The following is a 25,000-nucleotide window of genomic DNA, read 5'->3' as shown; positions in this document are numbered from 1 at the left end:
ACTTGCATCAAGGTTCCCAGCTGTGCTGGTGCCATCTCGTGCTATGTCCATAGCTTTATTTAATGTTACCTTAGTCCTGGCACTTAAAACTTTCTCTCGCAGTTTCGCTGAGTTTGTGTCAAACACCACCCTGACCATCTCATCTTCCTCTCCATAAGCACAGTCCTTCACCCGTGAATATTTACCCGTGGCAGTTTGCTATTGGATTGCCGCTGACGGACGGCCTTATATGGGCAGGCACTAAATTACAAACGCCAGCGGCAGCCTGTCTATGAACTTAATTTAAAGTGTAGGTTTACATCGTGCTTTGTTTCCGAAGTAGCAGAACTCATGAATATGGTTGTATATGTCACTCGCCGCTTCTTATTGTTTCGCTGCCTTCTCAATTATATAATGCATGTTTTCTTGAGCGCTTTTTGAGGTCTTCCTGGTTTTCTATGTACTGCGTGATTACGGGGAGGCGTGATGATGTCACACGAAACTCCCCCACGGCGTTGAAGCTCATCTCCATTACAGTAAATGGAGAAAACTGCTTCCAGTTATGACCATTACGCGTAGAATTTCGATATAAAACCTGCCCAACTTTTGTAAGGAAGCTGTAAGGAATGAACCTGCCAAATTTCAGCCTTCCACCCACACGGGAAGTTGGAGAATTAGTGATGAGTCAGTGAGTGAGTGAATGAGTGAGGGCTTTGCCTTTTATTAGTATAGATATATATATATATATATCTATATCTATATCTATATCTATATCTATATCTATATATCTATATATATATATATATTGCAACATATATATCTCTCTCTATATTGCAACATATATATCTCTCTCTCTCTATATATATCTTTCTCTCTCTATCTATATATATATATCTATATATATATACCTCTATCTATATCTCTCTATCTATATATATATATATATATATATAGAGAGAGAGAGAGAGAGAGAGAGAGAGAGAGAGAGAGAGAGAGAGAGAGATTCATAGAGAGAGACAGAGACAGAGACATATATATACACACATAGAGAGAGAGAGAGAGAGAGAGAGAGAGAGAGAGAGAGAGATCTCTCTCTATTCATATACACACACATACATATATATACACACATATTATCTATCTATAGATACATACATATACAACTCCTCTTTAATAAAAACCCCTGTGCGCGTCCAGGTGTCCGTGTGTGTGTCTTCTCGTGAAGTGCGCATGCTGGCTGCGATGCGTGTTCAGTCTCTTCCTGTGCAGAGAGAGAGAGAGACACACATACAGACGCACGAGAAGGAGACAGAGACACACATACAGGTGCACGAGAGACACACACAGGCACGCACGTGCATTGTTGCAATGTTACTTTTCTTGGTTGTTTATTAAATTACAGATTTTTCAGATGTTCATTTTTTTCTCTGTGCTTAAAACTCAAAAAAAAAAAAAAAAAAAAGGGTTTTTAGCAAGCGGTTCGTAGTGCTATAGCGCAAACTCTTGCAGTGTCACTTTTTGCTGTTGTTCAAGGCTTTCTCAGAGTTATTAAATGTTTTTACGTTTAGTTTACTATTACGCTGTGCATTCTATGGTATAATTAACTATTTGTTCTTAAAAACTTAAAAAAATATATATTTACATACAGTTCGTACGGTCTGGAACGGATTAATTGTATTACATACAATCCTATGGGGGAAATTACTTCGGCGTATTCACTGCATGTTATCGTGCAGTGCACCGTAACTGGTAGTCAAAATATTTTTTTACGGTGGTAAAAAACTGCATATTTCCATTATTGAAATTAAAAATAGATCTTGATGTGTTATTGGAACTGCAAAGTGAAAAGTACATCTGAAAACCACACAATCATTTTACCTGCAAGAAAGAAAAATAACACCCCGAAGCAGCATATCCAAAGACTAACCTCAAAAGCATCATTACATTTTTTGACCAAAAGACAGAAAACTAGAGGAACTTGCAAATTACAATTCGCAACTGACCTTGCTTACTTGTTCTACTTTAGGAATATCCAGTCTTTGGTTTCCTCTCTCCAGCTCATTTAGTCTCTCACTCAACTGCTTTGATTGACTCCTTTGCCTTTCAAGGATAGCTTCTTGTTGCCTATTCAGCTTCTCCTGTAACTCGCAGAGGCGTCTGTGTTTAGCATGCATTTCTTCTAAAGATAACACCACACCCCTTTCATGCACAGCTGGTACGAAAGACTTGGAAAAGGAAGATTCAGCACCTGGAACATCATGTTCCAAAGTTTTTCTCTCAGAATGCAGTTTCACTTCCTCCATGTTCACAGGCAAATTTTTCAGACTTTCATGCTTTAAATTATAATTATCACTTTGCTGCTCTCCATGTGGCTCAGCTAGTTGACATGAGGTCTGAACATATGAGTATATTGAGCCATCACTTATTCCAGAAGAACCACCAGCACAAGTTTTTGAAAAACTATTATTCTTAGATGCTCCATAAGGAGGAAACTTCTTTTCTTGGCATTCCATTTGCAATGTAGAAGGATTATGTGCTAATAACTCCCCTTGTTGCTGCTCTACTTGCTTGGCTAAAGAAAGGTGCGATTCATCTTCTCTCAGCACTTCAGCCTGAGTCGCAGGTGTATAACAGGATACTGTGGTACCACTAGAGCATGGCTTCGAGAGTGAAGTGGACATCTGCGGATATCTCTTCATTAGCATCATCCGATAGTCATTCAGACGTTTTTGTGCTTCAACAACACACTGCTTGTGACGCCTAAGAAAACAATATTCCAGTTAACTGAAAAATAAGCTTGTAACTAAACTAACTTTTGCATGTAAACCATGGTGAAAGATATTTAAGAAATGGAAAGAAGAAGAGGCCGCAAGACTGTGTTTAATAACAATCTTATAACAATCCACATTAATGTGCGAGTTTGGAAAAAGGAAATTGAAATTTAAATCTAACAAGAAGCAAAAATTAACCACATAGTAACAGTTAATACCAAAAGATTAAATTACCTTTCTACTAGCATTTTTTTTTTTTTTTTAATTTCCTAACCAACTTCTTCCATTTTAGAGTCATTGAAATGTATGCAGTAGACCATGGGTGTCCAACTCTGGACCTGGCAAGCCACAGGTTTTCATTCTAACCATCTATCTAATTAGTGAGCCGTTTCTGCTGCCGTTTAATTTGTTTAGCCTTAGTTTTAATGGACGCGACTCAGGCCACTTAGTTGTTTCTTTTTCCTTAATTAACAGGCATAATGAGACACAAAACAAGCCAGCACATGACTAGCTAACCTGAAAATAATCTGTTTGGCTGCCATTTAATGAAGAAACTAATCAATTCAGAGGACTGAACCCTTAAAAACAGGGCTATTAAAATGAAGGGAAAATGAGTTAATTACCAGTGAAAATGCTAGCTGATTAGGAAAAGGGTTAGAATGAAAAACACCAGGACCAGAGTTGGACACCCCTGGTAAACACTATCTCAAAACAACAGTGCATATCAAGATCAGGGATACATTACAGGGTAAGCAAACATTTGGTACTTACATTTGAAATATTGAATGAAGAAGCTATAGGTAGATGTAAAGACCCAAGGGTTCTTGATAAGGGCAAAATAGTTATGGCTAGATGACTGGGCCAGAGCATTTCCAAAATGGCAAGGCTTATGGGGTGATCATAGTCAGCCATGATAACTAACTACTAACAGTGGTCTGATGACAGAAAAAAGAAAACTGCTGACAGGGAGTTAGGTGGCCAAGACTAATGCAAAGGGTCAAAAACAGGTATCCTGCTAGGTAAGAACCAAAAGAAGGGTTATTGTGGCACAAATTACTGGATAAGTTAATGAAAGTAATGTGTCCCGACACACAGTGCATTAAAAACTGCTACATATGCGACAGCAAAGCTGCAGGCCAGTCTCATTGCCTATACTAACCTGTGTCCACTGTCAACAATGTCTACAATGGGCATGTAAGTGTTGGAGCTGGACCTCCAATCAATGAAGAAGGTTGCCTAGTTTAATTGATCTAGTTTTGCATTACACCATGTGAATGGCTGGGTACGTATGGCTTGAGGAATGTGAGGCAGATGTTCAAGGCGTAACCCTTATGTCCTAATTCCCAAAATCTTAATCCAATAAACTGTGGGATGTGTTGGAACAACAATAAATCAAATCCACAGTGGCTCCACCTTGAAACTTTACAGGAGCTGTGGTTTCCAACAAAAAAAAAAAAAAAACAAAAAAAACACAACACACACAAGACTGATGGTTATGAAGTGACAATTTTAAGAAAACTCTTTTTGGAAAACAGTATTACAGGTCAAATCATACATTTTATATCCATAGATCTGTAGTTTTATTTTGTGTATTTCTGTGTAAGTACTTTGAGGTGCTTGTGTGACACTGTATGTAATTCTGTGTTTTATACAAAATTTGTGTCTATAGTCCTTCAGGACTGAAGGTGAATGCATATCCTTAAAAATAATTAAATATATTAAATTAATAAATAAAGTGTCATTCATCACTGAACTATTCTTACTGCAGAATTCTGAAGCTGCCTTGCCATTGTTGGAAACCTGTATGGCTTAATACTGAACACTTGAATATCACATAACTGGTACCAAGTTCTTATCAGTTGCTGTTTGATCCTGGGTTCTATGATAAATGAATATACTAAAATAAGTATTTAAAAAGAAGCAGACAATTTTACACATTCAGGCTAGGGAGTCCGAGAGGGGTGTGTGTATGATTGTGCACTTCTTACAGGCACCTTGGTGGACTGAAGTCCTGATAGAAAGTGTCATCTCTGTTAAGCAGGCAGACAGCAAAAGCAGGCCTTAGATGTGACTTGTTTATACCTAATCAAAACTAAATGAATATTTGACTGCAGTAAAGATACACTTATGATCAGATGTGGTCTCCTTCAAATAAAAATGCAAAAGTTGGACAATGTGTAATGAACTGTGATTATTACATTCTTCTTTTACAGACTGGTGTGCAATTAAACCAGCTATTTAAGATTGCAGGAGGAAGAGGTGTTGGTCAGAAACAAAAACACTACTCACTGGTTCTGTTCCAGACAGCGCTGCTGATACTGACGGATCATTTGCAAATGTTCAGAATCTGTAGCTTCTAGGAAATGTTCCTGTAAGGAAACAGATGTAAATAAACACAAATTCACTAAGCCAAGCACCATGTTTATAGAATTTGTAGACATATGTATAAGCACACAAAAACCACTTCTGTTTTTTAGACTAGAGTATGAAAAACCGAATTTCCTTAACAGTTTAAAAGTGACATGTATTATTGTCTTAAAGAAATAAAAAATGCATCTAAGGCATCCATGTTATTTGGACCTTCAAAAAACAGCAGCAGCTCGGCTAACATGCAAATGGATCTGTTTAACTGCTATACTATATGTCCGACATACTGAGTGTATTAGCTACCATCACCCTTTCATTATGCGTGTCTAAGGCTAACCGATGACACTTTGGATTTCACAAATTTCATCTTGTGCATACATTCCCAAGCAGTGTATATCATAAAGCAACACAACATGCAGAAAGAACTGCATCATACACATAGAGAGTAATAAACACACACCAGAAATGGACAAGCCACAAAAGAGTGATTTTAAGGGTAATACAGATGTGCACTTCATTGATGTTATCATTGCATTCATTTGTGTACTACATTTTAGTGTGCAAACACATATGCTCTTTCCTCCACTGCGCAGCAAATTTTGGATATTTTTGGTATTTATTGCAGCCAGTTTTTATATACTGCCAAACATGTTACTGTTACTTGGTGTAAAGCATTGGTACTGAAAGTGTTTTCGACCTGGGACTATTTTCTTAACGTCAAAGCTAACAGCACACCCTCTTGAGTAAGGTAGTCACTACTTATAGTAATTTTGCATCAAAATTCTTAATTTTATTAAAGGCATTTATGTGAAAAATACTATGATTCAAATCCATCACTGATACAGTGGGTATAGAAAACAATCAACCCCTTCGAAATATTCCCATTTTGTTTTGTTTTACACCCTTAAATGAAAAACACACACAAAAAATATTTCTTCCCAGCTTTACTTACTCAATGCAACCTATAACATTCAAGTGAAAGATATTGCAGTTCAGAAAAATAAAAAAAATAAAAAAAATAATCTAAAACAAGACATACTGAGATTAATAAAGGATCAACCCGCCAATGTCAATATTTTGTTGAACCATCTTTTGCTTTAATGATAGCCTTGAGTCTGTTGGGATACTTCTGTATCAGCTTTGCACATCTAGACTGAGCAATATTTGTCCACTCTTCTTTACAGAACTGTTCAAGTTCAGTCAGATTGGATGGTGACTGTTGGTGGACTACTATCTTCAAATCTTTCCACAGATTTTCAACGAAATTTAGGTCTGGGCTCTGACTGGACCACACAAGGACATTATTTTATTTCTCCTTCAGCAATGGTGTGGTCAATTTTGCTGTGTGCGTTGGGTTTTCTTATGTTGAAAGGTGAACATTCTGCCCATCTCTAACTTTCTGGCAGAGGGTAGCAAGTTTTCAAGAATTTGACAGTATTTTGCCCCATCCATTTTTCCTTCTACCCTAACAGCAGCACCAGGCCCTGTGGCAGAGAAACACCACCACAACATGCCTTTGCCACCTCTATGCTTTACTGTAGGTATGGTGCGTTGTGGATGGTGAACTGTATTGGATTTCTGCCAGGTGTACCGTTTGGTATTGAGGCCAAATAAGACAACCTTTTTTTCACTTGGTGCATTCTGGCAAAGCTCAAACGAGCCTTAATGTGGCCTTTTTTGAGAAGTGGCTTTTTCCTTGCGACCCTCCCGAGCAAGCCACAATTATGGATCGCTTGTGAAATTGTTGTCACATGCACACAATGACCATTCCTTGCCATAAGATCCTGTAACTCCTTCAAAGTGGCCATTGGCCTCTTGGTAGCCTCTTTTACCAATTTCCTCCTTGCTCTTCCATCCAGTTTGCCGGGCCAGGGAGGGTCCTAGTAGTACCCAACACTTGCCACTTCATTACGGACTTTACTGTGCTCCATGGGATTGATGAAGCTTTTGAGATTTATTTGTATCCATCTCCTGCCTTATATCTGTCCAAGACTCTATCCACGAATTCTTCTGAAAGTGGCTTGCCACCCAAAGTCAATTGCTTGGTAGTGTAACTGACAGCAAACAAGGGAATGCTCTAGGAACAACTGTTTATGCTTCACTAATCACACTGATTACAACTGATCACAGGTGGAAGCCAGTAACCATGGTCTGCAATGGAAATAGTGGTTACCTACACCTGATTGAGTTTACAAATATTGTTTGGGGGAATGGGTGATCCTTTATTAATCTCAATTTTTTTTTATGTATAAATTCTTCTGAACAGTATCTGTGATATCTTTCACTTGAATGTTAAAGATTGCATTGAGTATGTAAGCTGGAAAAAAATATTGGTTTGTGTGTTTTCATTTTAAGGCTGTAAAGCAAAAAAATATTTCGAAGGGGGCAATTCTTTTCTATACCTACTGTATATCTGCATGACAAAATCCTGGATTTCAGCCAGCAATTCATTACAGCTCCTCACCATGAAGATCAATTAACATGTAATCACAAGGAGCAAATGGAAACAAAACAGGAAGATGTGGAATTGAAGAAAGCTGTTGGAATCCTTGCTGTGTGATGGTAGTTGTATAGAGTCATTTCTCATGTATCCTTTTTTATTTATTAACTAGTGCCGATGGTGGCTACCAACCTTAACTATTACAAATAAATACCCAAGTAAATCCAAGATAACATGGCGGAGAGATTTAAATGTTACTTTGCCCTGATGACTATATGCTTACAGACCACTTGACTTGTACCTGGGGACCACTGGTGGTGGTCTATAGCCACACTTTGAGGACCTCTGGCCTAGAACAACCTCGAGAGCAATAAAGTTCTTGATACAGAAAAAAAAGCCTATAAATAAGCTTGCTGGACACTCCATTCTAAAAACCATGGGTATTAACATGAAGTTGACTCTCTTTTTGCTGCTAAAACAGCCTCCCCTCTTCTGGGACAGCTTTCCAGAAGATGGGCCTGTGGGAATTTGTAGTCATTCAGTTAAAAGCGCATTTGGAAGTTCATGTACTAATGTTGGACAAGCCATGATTCACAATACACATTCCAATTCATTCTAAAGTTGATCAACAGGGTTGAGGTCAGGGCTACATATAGTTCTTTGTGCAGAATCCCTCTGCACCAGACTTCACAGTGTCATTACAGTCATACTGGAAAAGAAAAGGACCTTCTCCAAACTTTTGTTACAAATCTGGACATGGCAATTGTTTAAAACATCTTTGGATGCTGTAGCATTAGCGATCCCCTTCACTGGCTCCAAGGAGCCTAACCCAAACCATCTCTTTTAGCAAACTTTACATTAAGCACTATGCGGTATGGAAGGTAGTATCCTGGCATCCATCAAACTGCCAGTTAAAGCGTGATTCATCACAGCAGAAAATGTTTGCACTACTCCAGAGTTCAATGGTGGTGTGCTTTACACTGCTCCATTCCATAAATGGTGATCTTAGGTTTGCATGCAGCTACTCAGCAACAGAGAGCCAATTTATGAAGCTCCCAGAACATAGGTTTTATGCAAATGTTACTTAGAAAGGCAGTTTGGAATTCTGTAGGGAGAAATGTAGAAGAAAGGTGATTTTTATGCGCTCTGCACTTTAGCATTTGAAATTCCCCTTCTGTGAATTTGCATGGTCTACTACTCTATAGCCAAGTTGCTGTTGCTCCTAGATATTTCCACTTCACAATAAAAGCACTTATAGTTGACAGATCTATGGAGCAAAAATTTCAAATGTTGGCTTCGGCCAAAGGTGGCCATTTAAAGTCACCAAACTTTTAAGTATAACAAGGATTATCAATGGAGAATGCATACTTATTTGCTTGATTTTATCCACTTGTTAACAATGGGTGCAAGTAAAACTGGGGCTTCATCGATAATGCCATGCGTAGAATTCACATAAAAAACATGGCGTATGGACAAAAGCGGAGATGCGCATATGCACAAAAAAAATCCAGATGCAAAAATCTGTGTGCACGCCAACTTCCATGATGTTCTGCTCCATAAATCCCGGACAGCGTGAAAAATAACGCTTGTGCTCGCTCTGCTGCCCCTCCCCGATTACTCCCAGAATTATGACTCTTTGAATATGCAAATCAATATTAATAGCCCCTTATGTTTTGCGCTCTGTTAAAAGGAAATTGAAAAAGCATGGGGGAAAAAGACGGAGTAGAGGCAAGAAAAAAAACATACTATTTTTTGGTTTAAACAGTGATATAAACAACAAAAGAAAGTTGATCGAGTGATAGTGTGGCAGAGAATCTCAAAAGTTTAAGTTCAGAAAGTAGCACAGTGCCCGCAATAAATAAGAAGTGTTCAGATATCAAAGCCGCCATGAAAATGCAAGTCATAGCCCACTGTCTGAGTGTCATATAGAAGTGTATAAGGGTACAGAGAAAAGAAAAACTAAATTGGGCCACAATGGAAAAAAAAGATGTCCAAATGTCAACTTCAATCTCGAAATTTTCACTTTAATCACGTAGTTTGTCATTAAAGTAGAATGTCATAACCATCTTAAAATCATTTAATTTATTAGTTTCTCAAATCTCATCGTAACTAGAGTAGGACATTAAATGCTTTGTATTCTGTGTGTTCTATGTACTCTGTATGTGTTCTGCCGACAGGACACAGAATACATTACATTCATGGTATTAAAGCTCTCTGAACAATTTAAATACTAAGATGTATACTTGACATTTTCATAATGATAGGAATTAAAGCATGTATTAAAGCACCCCATCCAGAGATTGTTCCTGCCTCCCACAAGATACTTGCTGCACTCTGCGCAGCCTTCGATGAAATAATTTACTGCAGCAGTGCGGTCTCTCTCAAACATACTGACCCCAATTCCTGCCCTTCCTTTTTGTTCTCCAAATAACAAATCAACATACAATCTAGTTTTTATACATCGCGATGCAAGTGTGGAAATGGGCATGCACAACATTTTTGTCCGTATGCACCGTTTATACATGAGGCCCCTGAACTCAATGCGATGAGGTACAACAAACACTTATGTATACAAATTACACATATACATGTAAGTGTCAAAGTTATTTATCCATTTTCTCATCTTTTCACACTTAAAGCCAATATGTGATTTCACCCTTGCATTACGGATGCAACAGATCTTTCCAGATGCTGGTAAAACTAGTTATCAATATAATGACCACTTTAAGCATCAACAATTGCTATACCAAATATCATCGGTTTTTGCTGAAGTGTAATACACAGCTATCTATAATGTAAATATCAACAAGGAAAAAGAAATGCAAATACACATTTTGTTAAAAACAGTATCAAGTGCAGTACCAATATGGCCATTTTAAACCAAGGTTTTCTTCCAAATTATGTAAATGCACTCAAACCTGTTTCACCCACTTTGAGGGTTGTATGGCCCCAAAGTCAATCCCAATCAAACTGAGTGCACGGCAAGAAACAACCCTTGATATGAGGCCAGTCAATTCTAAGGTGCACATGTGTTCAATGAACAGTAAATAATACACATTCCAATATAACAGCTCTTACTTTAACTCAAATTATTCAATAGTCAAAACAGAATAATGTTCTAAAGTAGCTGCAGAAATTATATTAGGCCCTGGCAAACTTTGAATCTGAAATAATTAAGCACAATCTTACATCTGTTGCAGGATACACCTGCTGTTTGCAAGCAGTTTCAATGCTTATTGCCTTTTCTTGGTCCTTTTTCATCTGTGCTTGTATGAGGTCCTTTTCAATTTGTGCTTCCTTCAGACGTAACTCAAGAATTTTTTTCTGTTCTTCAAGTTGTGCCAGGAGAGTCTCCTGCTCTTGCTTTTTCATCTCTATTTCTTCTTCCTACAAAAAATTAAAATACTAAGAAATGCAGAGGACATTGGTCTCTTTATCTGATCAGACCTTAAAGTAATGCTAATAACAAACAGACATCTAAAAAAGCATATTGATTTTTTAAAATAATTTATTTATTTATATTTTATTTAATTAGCTTTAAGACACTTGAACCTGGCTATACCAATTCAAATTCAGTGGTGGTACTGGAGGCATGGTATTGAAACAAACAGCTCACTTTCTGTTTATATCCAAACATTCTCTAAAACTACCTCTTAATAAAAATTTATGTTGAAATTACACATTGTAGGTAATGTTTTACTCCTTGAAGGGTACCACATTTACAAGAGAGAGAGAAAAAAAAAATTCCAGAATTAGACACACATAGTCTTCATAAAATACATTTTATTTGGAATTCACAGTGTGAAAAAAATGTAATCATTATAAATGTTCATTAAAATGGAGAATAAATGATGAACTAAGAATCCTGTCTCTAGAAGTAAAGCTGACAGAATATATACTTGACTAACATTTCAAGAATCAAACAAACACCTGGACACCTGTTTATAGCAATCATAAATACAACCATACAAAAAATGGCATTCAATAATGAAATCTAACTCAAAGTACGGGGATGTGAAATCTAATTCAATTCAAGACAACCCACTTGCAAAACAGCTTTGACAGGTAACCTCTACTAATTCAAGGGAATATAAATTATCCCAGCTGCAGTGTAGAATTGGTGACAAAAAGTGACTAGAGTCAATGTAACACACACACACTTTTGTACATATCAAAAGAAACTGTTTATAAAAAACACCACAGTCCGAGCCTCTTAGATTACTACAAGTTATAATAGTGAACACATACAAAGGGAACTCTGCATTAGGTGAGGTATCATTTTTGTTTCTCTCTGCTTTAGTGCATTTGTGAACATCCTGAACCAGATCATATGTTTGTACTATTTATATTACACATACATGTTTTGATAGCCTTGAGGATGCACAATTCTGGTGTTAAGAATGTAAAGTAATAAATACAGAGTAAAGAATTTACTCACTATAATATTGGATTCATACATTTCTGTTATGCCTGTACCATTTACTATATTGTTCGGTAATGCATTTATTCTCCAACTTCATTTCTGTGCCACTCTTTGGTTAACTCTAGTGCAACTTCTAAACAGAAGATCTGCTCTAGAATAGGATGTGTCAGCCTAGGACCAAATTAATTGTCAGCATTGCTTAATTTAAATTAAATGCTCAACAGTGCTTTATAAAGAAGCCCTTGAAACCAAGGCTTCATTAAGAATGTATTATTTTACATTGGAAATTCATATTGACAAGTGCCCACCTTAAAATTAGTTTGGGTGTAGCATCTGGGAGTGGGGAGGATGGCTGGAATGTCATGAAACTTTCATTATGGGCAACTTTACTTTTTCAAATTTAATTTGAGAAAGGTTATCTCAGCTTATATATTTTGTATACAGTCTTTTCCTCTTGACACTAGAATCCCTGAAGTCTATGAAAAAACTTGTAATCTTGGGCCACCTTAAATTCTTTCGCACCTCTCCTCATCAAGAGTCTTTTGTTTAGCAAATGCCAATCAGCAAGAGCAGCTTGCTATCCCACCCCCAACAGAGCTAAAGTCAGTCAAACTTCTCCCAGCTCAAGTCTCTATCATGGTGTGAGGTGCCTGGAGGTGTATAGGGTAAATAATATATCATTCGAGTTCGGGTGGTCTGTGCTTTGAGAAGTGAGCTGCTATTATTATTATTACTATAATATAATAAAAGCAAACATACACTTGATTTGAGTCTAACACCTGGTGTAAATTTTGGCTACTTTAAAAAAAAAAAGCGCTGACTTTTACAATTATTCAGTTTTATTGTCAGTGATGTTCGTGTGGAACAACGAACTTGCCTCTACCTTTCCGAGTTGATGGCATTTACTTCCATTCTTTTAACAAGAGCAGCAATGACCACGGTTGCTGCTGTGGTTGATGCCTGCTCAGAACTATTTGCACAATGTCCCGTGACTGCTATCAGAGTGGACAAGGGAAGAACCATAACAAACAGCTACCTTACAGTGCTTTCCCTGGCTAATGGACTGCTGCACCGCAACAAAACTCTGATTGGCACCGTAAGTAAAATGGGACTTCCACCTGCAGCTATAGTCACTTCAGCATGTGAGCAATTCACCACACTAGTGTTTAGACCTGGCAGTGTCATGCTGATGGTGTATCACCACCATCAACTCAGACAGGGAGAGGCAAATTCGTTGTACCACGTGAACGTCACTGACAGAATAAAACTGAATAATTCAAAAAAAGCGTTAACTTGTACAAGTAGCCAAAACTTACACCAGGTGTTACAGACTCAAATCAAATATAAGTTTTTATGATGTTATACTACTAATAATAGCAGCCAACTTTTCAAAACGCATAGCACCCAGACATGAACCCAGAACCTTTAGGCTATAAGGCAGCAGTTCTTACCTCTGCACCATACAAGATGACATATCAACTTTTTGTCTATTGACATTTGAGTTTGGGTTTTTAACTTACTGACAGCAACATGTAAATTGAATGATTATTTTTCTTTCATTATATTCTTGAATAAAAGCGCACGTTTATTTGATACTAGCAAAATACCCAGCGCTTCGTAGTGGCGAAGTACTGCCTTAAAATTTTTATTAAGAAGAAAATTAAACCTTTTTAAACTGAGGGAAAATATATCAATAATTATTTGTTAAGGATCTCTTTGTATACCACATTGTCAGTTCGGCCCTCTGGTTGGCCATGTGAAAAGCAGTCTTGTCTCAAATCTCACAGCTTGGATTGCTGCTGTCATAATCGATTTGAGTTTCATGGTTTAATTTTAATTACAACAGTATTTGCAGGACTTGTGTTGAAGTGACATTCGGCATCAGTCAAGCGTTGTAAGCACACAACCGATTTCATCGAGAACTTCACATCCAGCTTTTTAGAGTTTAAACATTCATAAACATCAAAGAGTCCACTACTAAAATCATCACCTGTGAATCTAAGCTGGTTAAGAGGCATTGGCGGTTGTCCAAAGGTGTAAAATATTTGGCCATTTTGGTACATTTGAAAGCGACAACCGAACAATTCAGCTGCAGCCATCAACTCACATGCAGAACCATAGGTGAAGGGCTTAAGCATTTCACTCTTATAGTGCTCCTGTGTAGTATAATTATCTCCTGTACCATCATCAGTCCACACCTTCAACCTGCCCCAGTCATTCAATACAGAAGAAACAATGTTCCTCCGTATATCAAGAGTGAGCCTGATATGGCCGTCCAATATGTAACAAAGAGAATGGAAAAGATAGGTGCCATCTCCGGGCATGGAAACCACTCAGTAAGTGACAGTTCTTTGATTGATAGTGATCACCTCGATAGACATGTTAATGGGGGTACGGTTGGAATGATAAAGGAAATGTGTACCTGAACAATGTAAAGCAAGTCTAAAATACCTACACAATAACTATAATCGTAATAAACGAACAATAAAACAGCGGAGAAGCCGTGGATTAAATAAAAAGGCTGTAGTTATGAGCAGGGAGACGTGAATACTGTGGTGAAGCAAGGAAGGGAAAGTAGAGACCTAAGCGAAGGACGGCCTTATATAGGTAGGCAGCCAACAACGTGGGAGGCGTTGGGATGGGGGACCCAATGGCGCCACACACGGTGACCGAGCTGCAGGCTATGGACGTATATATACTGCTCACATAAATTAAAGGAACACTTTAAAGAAACACATTAGATACATCAGATCTCAATATGAAGTTGGATATCTATACAAATAACGACAGGGCAATGTCTTAGGAACAAAAGGATGCCAAGTCTTTTAATGGAAATAAAAGTTTTCTGCCTACAGAGGGCTCAATTGTGTAGACACCCTAAAATCAGAGTGAAATTAAGATGTGGCAGGCTAGTCCATTTTTTCAAAAACTTAATTTCTGCTACTCAAAATGCTTTTCAGTATCTTGTGTGGCCCCCACGAGCTTTTATGCATGCTTGACAACGTCAGGGCATGCTCCTAATGAGACGACGGATGGTGTCTTGTGGCATTTCCTCCCAGATCTGTATGAGGGCATCCCTGAGCTGTTGTACAGTCTGAGGAGCAACCTGGCGGCGCCTAATAGGCCGAAACAATGTCCCACAGATGTTCTATTGGGTTTAAGTCAGGGGATCGTGAAGGCCATTCAATTGTTTCAATTCCTTCATCCTCCAGGCACTGCCTGCATACTCTTGCCACATGAGGCCGGGCATTGTCGTGCATTAGGAGAAAACCAGGACCTACTGCACCAGCGTAGGGTCTGACAATGGGTTCAAGGATTTCATCTCGATACCTTATGGCAGTCAGAGCACCATTTCCTACGCAGTAGATGTCTGTGTGTCCCTCCATGGATATGCCTCCCCAGACCATCACTGACCCACCACCAAACCTGTCATGTTGAACGACGCTTGCAGGCAGCATATCGCTCTCCTTGTCTTCTCCAGACTCTTTCACGCCTATCACAGCTGCTCAGGGTGAACCTGCTCTCGTCTGTAAAAGTACAGGGAGCCAGTGGCGGACTTGCCAATTCTGGTGTTCTTGAGCAAATGCCAGTCGAGCTTCACGGTGCTGGGCAGTGAGCACAGGGCCCACTACAGGACGTTGGGCCCTCAGGCCATCTTCATGAAGTCTGTTCCTGATTGTTTAGGTAGAGACATTCACACCAGTGGCCCTCTGGAGGTCATTCTGTAGGGCATGAGCAGTGCTCAGCCTGTTCCGCCTTGCACAAAGGAGCAGGTATCGGTCCTGCTGATGGGTTGAGGACCTTCTACGGCCCTGTCCAGCTCTCCGAGAACAGCAGCCAGTCTCCTGAAATCTCCTCCATGTTCTGGAGATTGTGCTGGGAGACACATTAAACCTTCTTGCTGCAGCACGTGTGGATGTGCCATCCTGGAGAAGTTGGACAACCTGTGCAACTTCTGTAGGGTTAAGGAATCGCCTCATACTGCCAGTAGAGATGATTACTCAAGCCAAAACTAGAACGAGTGGAAAACCAGCCAAAAAAGATCAAGAGGGAGAAACTTGAAATGACCTCCACATGTAAAACCAGTCCTGTTTTGAGGGTTTTGTAATTGTTGCCACTTTAATGCACCTGTCGTTAAGTCCATGAACACCAATACAGCTGAAAGTGATTAACAATGACCTCAGCTGCTTAACCAACCAGAAAATTATCAGACAGGTTTAATTGATTTCATGCCAGGCTCAATAAAAAAAAAAGTGTTCCTTTAATTTTTGTGAGCAGTGTATGTACGTAAGTAGGATTCAGTTAACGTTGGGAACCCGTGTACCAGATTTCTTGAAGATGGGCCCATAAGTAACCATTGTAAAGTTCAATATGGCGGCCGACAGTCGCGTCATACCATCGAAATAAGTATGTACATTGGTTTTGTTTAGCACAGGGAAGCCGCCTACCAAATTTTGTGAAGATGGGGCCATAAATAAGTTCAACATGGCGGATGTTGTCGACAGTTACGTGTAGAATTTCGAAATGAAACCTGCTTAACTTTTGTAAGTAAGCTGTAAGGAATAAGCCTGCCAAATTTCACCCTTCTACCTACACGGGAAGTTGGAGAATTAGTGATGAGTGAGTGAGTGCTTTGCCTTTTATTAGTATAGATTTAGACTAAAGTATTTACAAATCAAGCACTTCATGTCATTATTATTATAACAAGGAAAAAGTTTGTTTTAGGTACGTGTTCAGCATTTCTTGCCTTGCATTTCATCTCATCCTACACTTACACAGATCCTTTTTAGACCTAGAACACACATGAAATATATGTATTCCAAATAACAATATATTTACCATATAAAACTCAGGCACCTCATGCCATGATAAAGAAGAAGTTTGCGAATTACTTCAGCTCCGTTGGCGGCTTGGGAGTTGGTATAGCAGGCTGCTTGTGCCGATCAGCACATTTGAAAAACAAAAAACACTGATGAGGAGAGGTGTGAAAGAATTTAAGGTGGCCCAGGATTTAGAGTTTTTTTTTTGGTAGGCTTCAGAAATTCTGTTGGCAAAACAAATCCTCAGTAACGTGTATAAGCTATTGAAACATCACATATGTGCCTGTGGCTTACGTGTGTATGTGGTGCCTGTGCAAATAGTGGGGCAGAGGTGTGAACAAATCCTTTGTCGCATCCCAAATACAAAATATTTAAGACAAATGTGATCTGCCTCTTTTGGAGAAAAAAGCTGCAACTTTCAAAACAATTAAACCAATACCCAAACACATGTTTCGCCATACTTTTTTTTTTTTAAAGATTTTTTTAAACACGAGTAGGTTTACCACAACTACCAGAAGTAGACAAAAAAAGTATATTTAGACACTTACCTATCAACTGTTCACTTTTGTAATTACATACTTTTATTGTGTCATTGAAAGGGATTTACTTTATAATTTACTTGCTGAAATACCCAGCGTTGCCCCGGAGAAAAATAGTGGATTTATTTATTTTTTAAAAATTGTTCAATAATTAAAAAAAACACAACTTGACAGATTTGTTTTGTGGGGTAGTAATAATGTTTTTACATGCAGAATATTTGACAATGAAAAAAAAGTAAATTAATATTATTAGGTTGATTAATTCTATTACCTCTACAACATTGTTACAATAAGAATAATGCACGATTAAAGTATAGTTAACAAAAACAAAAATACAGTACAAAGCATTTAGCTCCCGACAACATAGCTCTGAGGATCACTAGACCACACAAGCAATTCTGCCACGGCAAGGCCTCAATCCAAGAAGGGTAGGGCTTCCCAAGGCAAACAGGTCTGAGGTGAAGATCCAGACTAACTCGATCCTGAGACCCCACATGGATTTAAATCAAGGATCAGCATTTCCCTTGCCCCGGAAAGGGTACCCGGGGCCACACCCTGGAGCCAGGCCCGGAGGAGGGGCCTGCTGGCAAGCGCCTGGTGGCTGGACCATTGACCACAGGGCTCAGCTTGAAGGAGCAACGTTGTTCCGCTCTAGGCCCACCACCTACACAAGAGGACATAGGGGTCGGGTGCAATGTGACATGGGTGGTGGCTGAAGGTGGGAACTCTGGCGTTGCGACCCTCGGTTAATGAAACTGGCTCTTGGGACGTTACCTCTCTGGTGGGGAAGGAGCCTAAACTGGTGCGAGAGGTGCTGGTTAGATACAGTCGGGCTCACCTTTACACACAGTCTGGGCTCTGGAACAATTCCTCTTGAGAGAGGCTGGACTTTGTTCCACTCTAGAGTTGCTGTGGGGGAGAGGCTTCAGGCAGGGGTGGGCTTGCTTATGGCCCCCCGGCTCGAGGCCTGCACGTTGGGGTTCTCCCCGTTGGACAAGGGTTGCTTCCCTGTGCCTTCGAGTTGGGGGAAGGACTGACTGTGTGGTGTTCAGTTGTTGGACTTCTGTGCTGGCCATGGATTGTCCATAACGAACACCATGTTCGAGCATAAGGGTGTACATAAGGGCACTTGGCGCCAAGATGCCCGAGGTTGCGACTTTGTAATTGTGTCATCGGATCTGCGACCTTATGCCTTGGACACTCGGTTGAAGAGAGGGGCTGAGCTGTCAACTGATCACCACCTGGTGGTAAGTTGGATCAGATGGAGGGAGAGGCTGCCGGACAGACCTGGTAGACCCAAACGTATAATGAGGGAACGTCTGGTGGAGGAACCGGTCAGAAAGATCTTTAACTGACACCTCCGGCAGAACTTCCTCATTCCGAGGGAGGCAAACGACTTTGAGTTTGAATGGGCCTCGTTCCGGACCTCCATTGCCAAGCAGCAGAATGGAGCTGTGGCTGCAAGGTTGTCGGTGTCTCCCGTGGCGGCAATCCAAGAACCCGGTGGTGGACACCTAAGATTTGAGAGGCCGTCAAGATGAAGAAAGAGTCCTATCAGGTCTGTTTGACCAGTGGGACTCCAGAGGGAGCCGAGGGGGTACCGGCGGGCCAAGCGTGTGGCAGCATCGGCTGTTGCAGAGGCAAAAACTTGGGCATGGGAGCAGTCTGGAGAAGCCATGTAAAACTACTTTCGGTCGGCACAGAGGTGGTTCTGGCAAACAGTCAGGCGCCTCAGGAGGGGAAAGTGGTGCTCCACCAACATTGTGTGCAGTGAAGATGGGGCCCTGCTGACTTCAACTGCAGACGTTATTGACCGGTGGAAGGAATACTTCGAGGATCTTCTTAATCCCACCAGCATGTCCACCTTGAAGCAATTAGAGCTGGAGGATTCCGTGGGGGGGTGGGGTTGGGTTGGCCATCCATATCAGGGGCCAAGGTCGCAAAAAAGCTCCGAGGTGGGGCCCCGGGGTGGACGAGGTTCACCCTGGGTTCCTCAAGGCTCTGGATGATGTGGGGCTGTCTTGGTTGACACGTCTCTGCAACATTGTATGGACATCAGGGGCAGTGCCTCTGGATTGGCAAACCGGGGTGGTGGTCCCCCTTTTTAAGAAGGGTGACCGGAGAATGGTCACACTCCTCAGCCTCCCCGGTAAGGTCTATTCAGGGGTGCTGGAGAAGAGAGTTTGGTTGATGGTCGATTCTTGGATTCAAGAGGAACAATGCGGATTCCGTCCCAGCCGTGGAACACTGGACCAGCTCTACACCCTGGCCAGGATCCTGGAGAGGGCATGGGAGTTTGCCCAACCAGTCCACATGCGTTTTGTGGATTTGGATAAGGCATTCAACCGTGTCCCTTGAAGCATCCTGTGGGGTGTGCTCCAAGAGTACGGGGTACAAGGCTCGTTGTTATGAGCCATTCAGTCCCTTTACAGGAGGAGCAGGAGCTTGGCCTGCATTGCTGGTAAGTCAGACCCATTTCCTATTGAGGTTGGACTCCGCCAGGGCTGCCCTTTGTCACTGATTCTGTTCATAAGTTTTATAGACAGAATTTCTAGGTGCAGCCAAGGGAGTGGAGGGGGTCTGGTTCGGTGACCTCAGAATCCCGTCTCTGCTATTTGCGGATGACGTGGTTCTGTTGGCCTCATCAGACAGTGACCTCCAGCTCTCACTGGAGCGGTTTGCAGCCAAGTGTGAAGCGGCAGGGATGAGAGTCAGCACCTTTTAATCCGAGGCCTTGGTTCTCAGCTGGAAAAGGGTGGAATGCTCTCTCAGGATGGGACCACATTACTACCTCAAGTGGAGTACTTCAAGTATCTCAGGGTCTTGTTCACGAGTGAGGGATAATGGAGCACGAGGTTGACAGACTGATCGTGCGGCATCTGCAGTAATGCGGGCTCTGCTACAGTCCGTCGTGGTGAAAAGAGAGCTGAGCCAAAAAGCGAGGCTTTCGATTTACCAGTTGATCTATGTTCCTAACCTCACCTATGGCCACGAGCTTTGGGTAGTGACCGAAAGAGCAAGATCGAGGATAAAATCGGCCAAAATGAGTTTTCTCCGCAGGGTGGATGTACTTTCCCTTAGAGACAGGGTGAGGAGTTCAGTTATCTGGGAGAGACTCAGAGTAGAGTTGCTGCTCCTCCGCATGGAGTCAATTGAGGTAGTTCGGGCATATAGTCAGGAAGCCCCCTCGACGCCTCCCTGGGTGGAAGTTCCAGGCATGCCCCACTGGGAGAAGGTCACAGGGCAGACCTAGGACACGCTGGAGGGATTACATCTCCCGGCTGGCCTGGAAACACCTTGGGGTCCTCCCAGAGGAGCTGGAGGAGTTGGCTGGGGAGAGGGAGGTCTGGGATTCCCTGTTTAGGCTGCTGCCCCCGCGACCCGACCTCGGAGAAGCGGTGGATAATGGATGGGTGGATGATATACAAAGCTCGTCTGCCACACCCAGATTAAAATGTCACATTCCGCTAATGGACAATGCCATAGATAAAGAGGAATAAGGCACACTAAACATTGCCTGTTTCTAACTAGAATCTACTTGGGAATCTAGACAAAATGGATTGTTCAAAACAATGAAATGCAATCATTACCCTTTTTTATTCATCAGCTATGCTTGTTTTTGCTCATAGTATAAATATCCCTTCTCTTAGCTCCTATCTAACTTTTACAGTATATAAAACAGAGGCACTGTAAGCCTTTACAAGTTTTATAAATAAAACAAATTGAATACACTAAATGTTGCATTTCATCCTTATAAATTATTTTGTTTGGAGATTGCTTTATTCAAAGCTACATAAAAAACCTAAAATAAGCTGCGAGTCAAAAAAAGTCAAATGCCCGACAAGGCAGGATAATAATGCTAACAAGACAAAGAAAGAAATGACAGCAGAATGTGTTTTCTAACTTGGAGACTGGTCAGAGCAAAAATTTTCAACCTCTATGGCACTTCTGGACAGACTAAAGATCCACTGAACCATGTTAGCCTTCCATTCATTTAACCTTACACCAAAGATATTAGTTTTGAAAACAGCTTTATTTAAGCACCTTTAAAAGCACTACATTTTAATGCTGCCATCAAGGATCTATAAAAGTCCTTGAAATCCACGTTCATTGTAATATTTAAAAATATCATACGGGTAGTCCAAAACTTGCTAATCCTAAAGGACTGCAATTTACCTTTCCAAAGAAACAAAATGTCATGAAAAGAAACTTAAATGCAATTTGCTTCGCACTAACCTGTTTTCTTCTTTCTACTACCGACTGCATTTTGAATGCTTGTTCGTTTGGATGTAGCAGAGAGCTACCAGCAATAACGGGCTCTTCAGATGACATTTTATTCTCTGCGACAACAGTAAGGCAAACATGTTTTGTCCAAGTACAAATTCATCACTATAAAATCACACTAAAATTATCCTAAAAGGTACAAAACAGTTGAGTAACAAGAAAACAATGTAAAAGAAAAAAACCCATAGCACACATTTCTCTTCTGAGAAAAAAAAACCCTTAGGCTACATGGTAAAATAAAAGTGTGGATGAGCAATCAACATTTAATTAGGAAATAAGGTTAAAATTTTTAAATAGGTTTTTCCAAGTATTAGTTAACAAGCAACATACTTGTCCTTATTAATGGCTAGCAAAAGGAAATGAAATATTTTGCTAAAAGCATGCAACTTAATAAAAATATAAATGGAGGGGTGGGGGAAGGAATGCTTTATTTCCCAAAAGTGCTACAATTTTAATGTCTGCATTAAATCAGTTGTTATACAGGTAGATATGCAATAAAATACTTCACTTGCTGTTATGGATAGGTCTTGCTCTAAATTCATCTCTTATAACTGGCTATGCCATACGTTTATTAATAAAACGTTCATTATAATGCTCCAAATCTAACATGGCTTTTGATGTGCCAGGATTACTGTAGGTAACTGTCCAATCTATAGTTTGAGACTTCAACAGCCTCATGTAGCTGACTTTCAAAATTCAAGACCACAGAGCTAGATACCTTATGCAGTCTTACACTCAGGCATATCCACAAAATGACTGTATAAAATGGCCTTGCAGTCATGTGCAGGTGCATCTCAAATTAGAATATCATAAAAAACTTCAGTAATTCAATTCAAAAAGTGAAACTCATTATATAGATTCACTACACACAATGATATTTCAAGTGTTTATTTCTTATTTTGCCGAAATGGATTACAGGTAATGAAAACTCAAAATTCAATATCTCGGATAATTAGAATATTAAAAAAAGATTAATACAAAAATCATGGCCTACTGAAATGAAGGTCCATGTATGCACTCAATACTTGGTCTGGGCTCCTTTTGCATGAATTACTGCATCAATGCGGTGACTTTTGGCAGAGTGGGCAGGTACCAAGTCCTGCTGTACAGTGAAATCAGCATCTTCATAAAGCTTGTCAGCAAAGGGAAGCTTGAAGTGCTCTAAAAATATCCTGGTAGACGGCTGCATGGACTCTGGACTTGATAAAACACAGTGGATCAACACCAGCAGATGACATGGCTCCCCAAATCATCACTGACTGTGGAAAGTTCACACTGGATCTCAAGCAACTTGGATTCTGTGCCTCTCCACTCTTCCTCCAGACTCTGGGACCTTGATCTCCAAATGAAATGCAAAACTGTGGAGGGTGTCCATGACTGTCTCCTGGACAACTGTCAAGTCAGCAGTCTTCCCCCTGATTTTGTGGCCTATTGAGCCAGACTGAGAGACCATTTAAAGGCACAGGACACCTTTGCAGGTGTTTTGGGTTAATTAGCTGAGTGGAGTGTGACACCATGTGTCAACAATATTGAAAATTTTCACAATATTCTAATTTTCTGAATTTTGGGTTTTCATTAGCTATAAGTCATAATCAGCAAAATGAAAAATAACGCTTCAAATATATCACTGTGTGTAATGAATCTATAGAATGCATGAGTTTCACTTTTTGAATTGAATTACTGAAATAAATTACCTTTTTGATATTCTAATTTATCGAGATGCACCTGTAAATGTTTGCAGCATATTCTGTATTGTTCTGTACCTAACAATTCATAATAATTTTAAAAAGTAAGTTAATTTACCTTCAGAACATACAACTTGATCATCAACTTCTTTAACATCTTCCTCTGGTGCAATCTGTCCTTCATTAGAAACTGAACCAGATTCAGTCGTCACTGCATTACTACATCTCTCAGTTTCTCTTCGGTATATCCACTGTTGCCTTTGTGTCCTTATCCTACTTATTAGATTTTGTAAGGACTGCTTGGCAACAACAGGACCAGGCTGTTCTAGTTCAGGAACTATTAAAGTAAAAGAGATTTTTCAAAAATGTCTAACACAAAAAAAAAAAAAAAACCCACCACACACACAACATAGTTTGTATGTATAAATGCACAATCATCTTTTTCTTTCTGCTGCTAGGGGTTGCCACAGCAGACATCTTCTTTCTGTCCTTTGCATCTTGTTCTGTTACACCCATCAACTGCATGTCCTCACTAACCACATCCATAAACCTCCTCTTAGGCCTTCCTCTTATCTGGCAGCTCAATCCTTAACATCCTTTTCCCAATATACTCCGCATATACTCTGCACATGACCAAACCAACACAATCTCGCCTCTCTGACTTTGTCTCCCAACCGTCCAACTTGAGCTGACCCTCTAATGTACTCATTTCTGATCCTACCAATCCTCGTCACACCATATGCAAATCTTAGCATCTTTAACTCTGGTATGTATAAATGCACAATAATTTAGAAAATTACAGAAAAAGTCATGCATACATTTTCCTATTCATCTTGTATTAGAAATTTATAACTAATAATATCTTTCACTACCAATGTGATGAAGCACAAACTCATCCTTAATGAGTAATTTCTTAATTTGCCCTTGAGCAATATTGTTTGGCTGCAAGGGTCATTTTGACTCTGAACCAGGTGCTGAAAGGGAGGGTTGAATAAGTTATGTGAATTAGGCCTGGTAGGCAAGGACAGTAGGCAGACTGACCAAAATCTATTTGTAATCTCTGCCATCCGTACAGATTTGGATCACAAAATAATGACCATGTCCACCAAAATAATAGTTCTCTACTAACCAATTAAAAAAAAATAAGGTAATTTACTATTAGCAAGTATTTCATCAATACATGGGGCAGACAGTAAATTTCAACTCAATCATTTTAATCGTCCAAGCTATATAGGCATAGAATTCAGTAGTGAATTCGCTCTATTATAAAAGGGGTCGATATCTTAAGAAAAATAAAGGCTTCCATTTGTTTTTAAATGAAACTATGGTTTCAATCAAAATTAGTTCTATTACACAGAAAGTGCTAAGCATCAAAAAGGCACATATATATTTATACATAGATTAGGCATGTACCTCAGTATTAACAAAAAGCAAAATTAAGTGCAATTTGAACTTGCCAGGTGACTTTCTGAAAATCTTAGCTTCCTCACTTTCCACAAAGTCTTCTATAGAGCCAGCTGCTGCCTCTGGTTCCAATGTCACATTTAGCTCTTCATCTTGGGATGCAATAGATGGTTCCGGAAGTGGCTCTGGATTCGGGCACAAAACATCACCTTTCACCTCTCAAATAAATAAATAAAATAAATAAATCCATGCTTTTGCAAAAAGTGGTGGTTTCTACAGTTTAAGCAT

The 25,000-nt window shown here is 39.9% G+C and overlaps 1 protein-coding gene across 6 annotated transcripts in view; it reads right to left on the bottom strand.

The window, feature by feature from the left end:
* Positions 1-25,000, bottom strand: part of cep295 (centrosomal protein 295) — a 124,863-nt gene that overhangs the window by 70,312 nt on the left and 29,551 nt on the right. For 4 of the 6 annotated variants that reach the window (XM_039744138.1, XM_039744137.1, XM_039744139.1 and 1 more), the window contains exons 9-14: positions 24,766-24,930; positions 23,427-23,645; positions 21,576-21,679; positions 10,747-10,944; positions 5,040-5,119; positions 1,983-2,739 (exon numbers count right to left, since the gene is read on the bottom strand). In XM_039744138.1, the coding sequence (XP_039600072.1) occupies positions 1,983-2,739; positions 5,040-5,119; positions 10,747-10,944; positions 21,576-21,679; positions 23,427-23,645; positions 24,766-24,930 (1,523 nt within the window). The remainder of the gene's footprint in view (positions 1-1,982; positions 2,740-5,039; positions 5,120-10,746; positions 10,945-21,575; positions 21,680-23,426; positions 23,646-24,765; positions 24,931-25,000) is intronic. The other 2 variants (XM_039744140.1, XM_039744141.1) reach the window with 2 other exon arrangements.

Source organism: Polypterus senegalus, chromosome 2 (assembly GCF_016835505.1).
Source record: "Polypterus senegalus isolate Bchr_013 chromosome 2, ASM1683550v1, whole genome shotgun sequence".
NCBI classification, from domain to species: Eukaryota; Metazoa; Chordata; class Cladistia; order Polypteriformes; family Polypteridae; genus Polypterus; species Polypterus senegalus.
The sequence above is the reverse complement of the archived record's forward strand: the minus strand, read 5'-3'. Positions and strand labels throughout refer to the sequence as shown.